Raw genomic sequence first — 2,829 nt, 5'->3', positions numbered from 1 at the left:
ACGAACAAGAATATGTCAATCAAAGCATAATTGAGGATCTTTTTGAAGAACAAGAACAATATAAGTGGGTAAATGAAAGTTATAACGCTTCTACTGGTCAGGTATATATATATATATATGCGTTGTAATGGGTCGTAATGCAGCTCATAATCATACAAACATAATAAAATTTTCAATTTTTTTTTTCTGTCAGTTGAAACCTAGAATCAGTGTATGTGGTGCTGTCGCAGATACCGATTTTGGGTTTTCCACAGATATGGAACGACAATCGGTCATTGTTCATATCCACAAAAGACCAATTATCGTACACTTTTGGAGGGACTGGTAGGTGGAAAAATCGGTTTATATCACACCGATTCCTTTGATTGAATAGTGCTTTCGAAAAAAAACACAAAATCTAAAATCGGGCTATGTAGGTTTATATATAATACGATGTGGACACAAAAGTTTAGAATAAAATGCATTTTCAACCCATACAAGAATCAGAGTACATGTCACACAATATGAATCGATTGTTGTTTCTGGGAAATTTTGGACAAAATTCATTAACAATCAGTTCCTAAACTAACTCCTCAACACCGACTGTTAGTCATATACCGATTCTTGTTGCTTGATTTTTTGATGTATTTTGTACACTATTAAAGTGGTCATTGAAGACCAACTAGAACTCGTATCTCAGATGGGGATACCTCTTCCACTATTGCACTGAATCAGTCCATATATGCACTAATGTTAACCAATTGTAGTTGGTGTTCATCACATCAATCCGAAAAAAGTTTATGTGAGTGTACCCTAAGCACCGATTCTGGGCGATGTTCTCGTGTTTGATGAACATCAATGGAAATCTGTATACTTAATATATACATAGGCCGATTCTTGTTGATTTTCAGAAAAAATTTACGCGGAAATTTCAGAGATTCATAGCGAGGAAATTGGTGATTCTCTCTTAAAAGGAACGGGTTTTGGCTCAATCACCCGAATTGTTTGTCGCCTGAAATATTTGTTTGAAAAACCTAAAAGCTCCTTGTTTTTGGATTATGTTTTAGTTTTTGATTTTTGATTGAAATTGAGAAAAGTTAGGTTTTGATTAAAGATTTTGACTAAAAATTGTTAGTAGAAATGATTTTGATTTTATATTTGTTTTTGGTAAATAGAATCATTAAGATTAGTGTAGAGAGTGGTCTTAATAATTAATATTTGTTTATAGCAGATTGGTATCATCCTCCCCTCATAGAATGGAAGCTCTCTTAATTAATAATTAATTTATTCATTTAATAAGAATATCAAGATGGAAGGCTCGGAGTTTGGGTCTCTAGCGTTGGTCTTGTAGCCTTTCGAGCTACTAAGTAGTATTTTCATACACTTTAGGCATTCCTTATCATCTAAAAAGTTGGATGAAATTTTTTGATAAGCCCCAAATTGGCCGGGATAACTAAACACCTTCCTTTATTTCGATCGATTCGTAAACAATATATCAGAAAGTAGTGAACTTTTATTTCATTTCATCATTAATAATTAAGAATCGAAATCATGAAATAGTAAGAGAATACATAATGCAGAAAAGATCAGAAAAAAGCAAAAGTTGGCCACTAAAAGGTGCCTCTTGCTATTACTACTGCATCTGATTCCTAACTATTATCGCTCCACTAAAAGGAGTATTAAAGTACTAAGGACTCACACAAAAAGGAGTATGATCATCAATTGCCAAAGCTATTAGCTTGAAATTAACTAACCAATGACTATCTTAATTATGTATTAAGGGTCAAAATTCTGTAAATAATAAGTAATATAGTATTAATCAAAGCCAGATAGCTCCTGCTTGCTTTAGCAATGGAACGAGAGAGCTACTGAGATGAAGAGTCATAACTTCATTAGCTCCACCAACTAGCTCACCACTGATAAATACGGCAGGTACCGAAGGACTACATCCCAACCTTATAAGTGCTTTCTCGATTTGTTTTCCTGCTCTGGGTTCTTCATCGAGTTCATGGACTGTTGGGTTTACACCAAGATCATAGAAAAGGGTCTTGATAGTATGACTCATACAACATGTACTCTTGCTAAAGATCACTACAGCTCTTTGTGATACCAATCTTGTTACTCTCTCCATTATGAAGTTGGAAATGTGAGATATATGGAAGTCTACTACCTTGGAGGATACGCAAAGCGTGTAGTTTGTAAGTAAAAGAAGAGATGATGCTTGAAAATGTTTGAATTCAAAGCTTGTTATGAAGTTTTGAAGAAGAGAAGAAGCTTGGGAGTGTTTGAGTTTGATGATGAGAATGAAGTGACAATGTTGGGTTATTTATAGATGGCAAAGGAGCTAGCCAGAAGATGCATGATGGGTTGCTGCATTGTTGTGAAAAAACTAGTGTGTGTGTTAGTGCGAGAGAGGCCGGTCATGAAATGAAGAATATTCTTTGTAGATATTTGGTTGGAATTTAATAACCCCCAAATCAATAGTGGTCATATCATTTGTTTGATAAAGATATACACTCAACTTTAAGGAATTCCTACCGTACCAACGAAATGCTGAAAGAACTGGAGATAGCGCGTCGATATCTAAACTAATATGCCCCCAAAGAAACTTTATTCATTGCTTATTCATTTTTATTTTTAGAATCTAGATACAGTACTAGTTGTACTTAGGAATATATGATTTTCGTTAATAATGTGCCCATTTACATGAAAATGCTGCAAGACACGCGCTTGACTCGTGTTTTACTCGTCAGTTTGGACGCGACAAAATCAGGTTGGTGCAATTTTTGAATTATTCAAAACGGACATATATGTAAGAAAGTTGCGTGTAAGTGGCACATTGTCCATTAC

General features: G+C 34.6%; 1 protein-coding gene across 1 annotated transcript; it reads right to left on the bottom strand.

Annotated features, from left to right (window-relative positions):
• Window positions 1-1,472: 1,472 nt before the first annotated feature.
• Window positions 1,473-2,261, bottom strand: LOC113278510 (monothiol glutaredoxin-S3-like). The gene has a single exon (XM_026527334.1). It carries the CDS (start codon window positions 2,108-2,110, stop codon window positions 1,799-1,801), a length of 312 nt encoding a protein of 103 aa, XP_026383119.1. The 5' UTR covers window positions 2,111-2,261; the 3' UTR covers window positions 1,473-1,798.
• Window positions 2,262-2,829: the final 568 nt, after the last annotated feature.

Source organism: Papaver somniferum, chromosome 5 (assembly GCF_003573695.1).
Source record: "Papaver somniferum cultivar HN1 chromosome 5, ASM357369v1, whole genome shotgun sequence".
NCBI lineage: Eukaryota > Viridiplantae > Streptophyta > Magnoliopsida > Ranunculales > Papaveraceae > Papaver > Papaver somniferum.
This window is presented reverse-complemented; position numbering and strand designations above follow the sequence as displayed.

Bases quoted from the DNA above. Each gene is read 5' to 3' on its own strand.
- LOC113278510 (XM_026527334.1), bottom strand. From the start codon at position 2,110: ATGGAGAGAGTAACAAGATTGGTATCACAAAGAGCTGTAGTGATCTTT.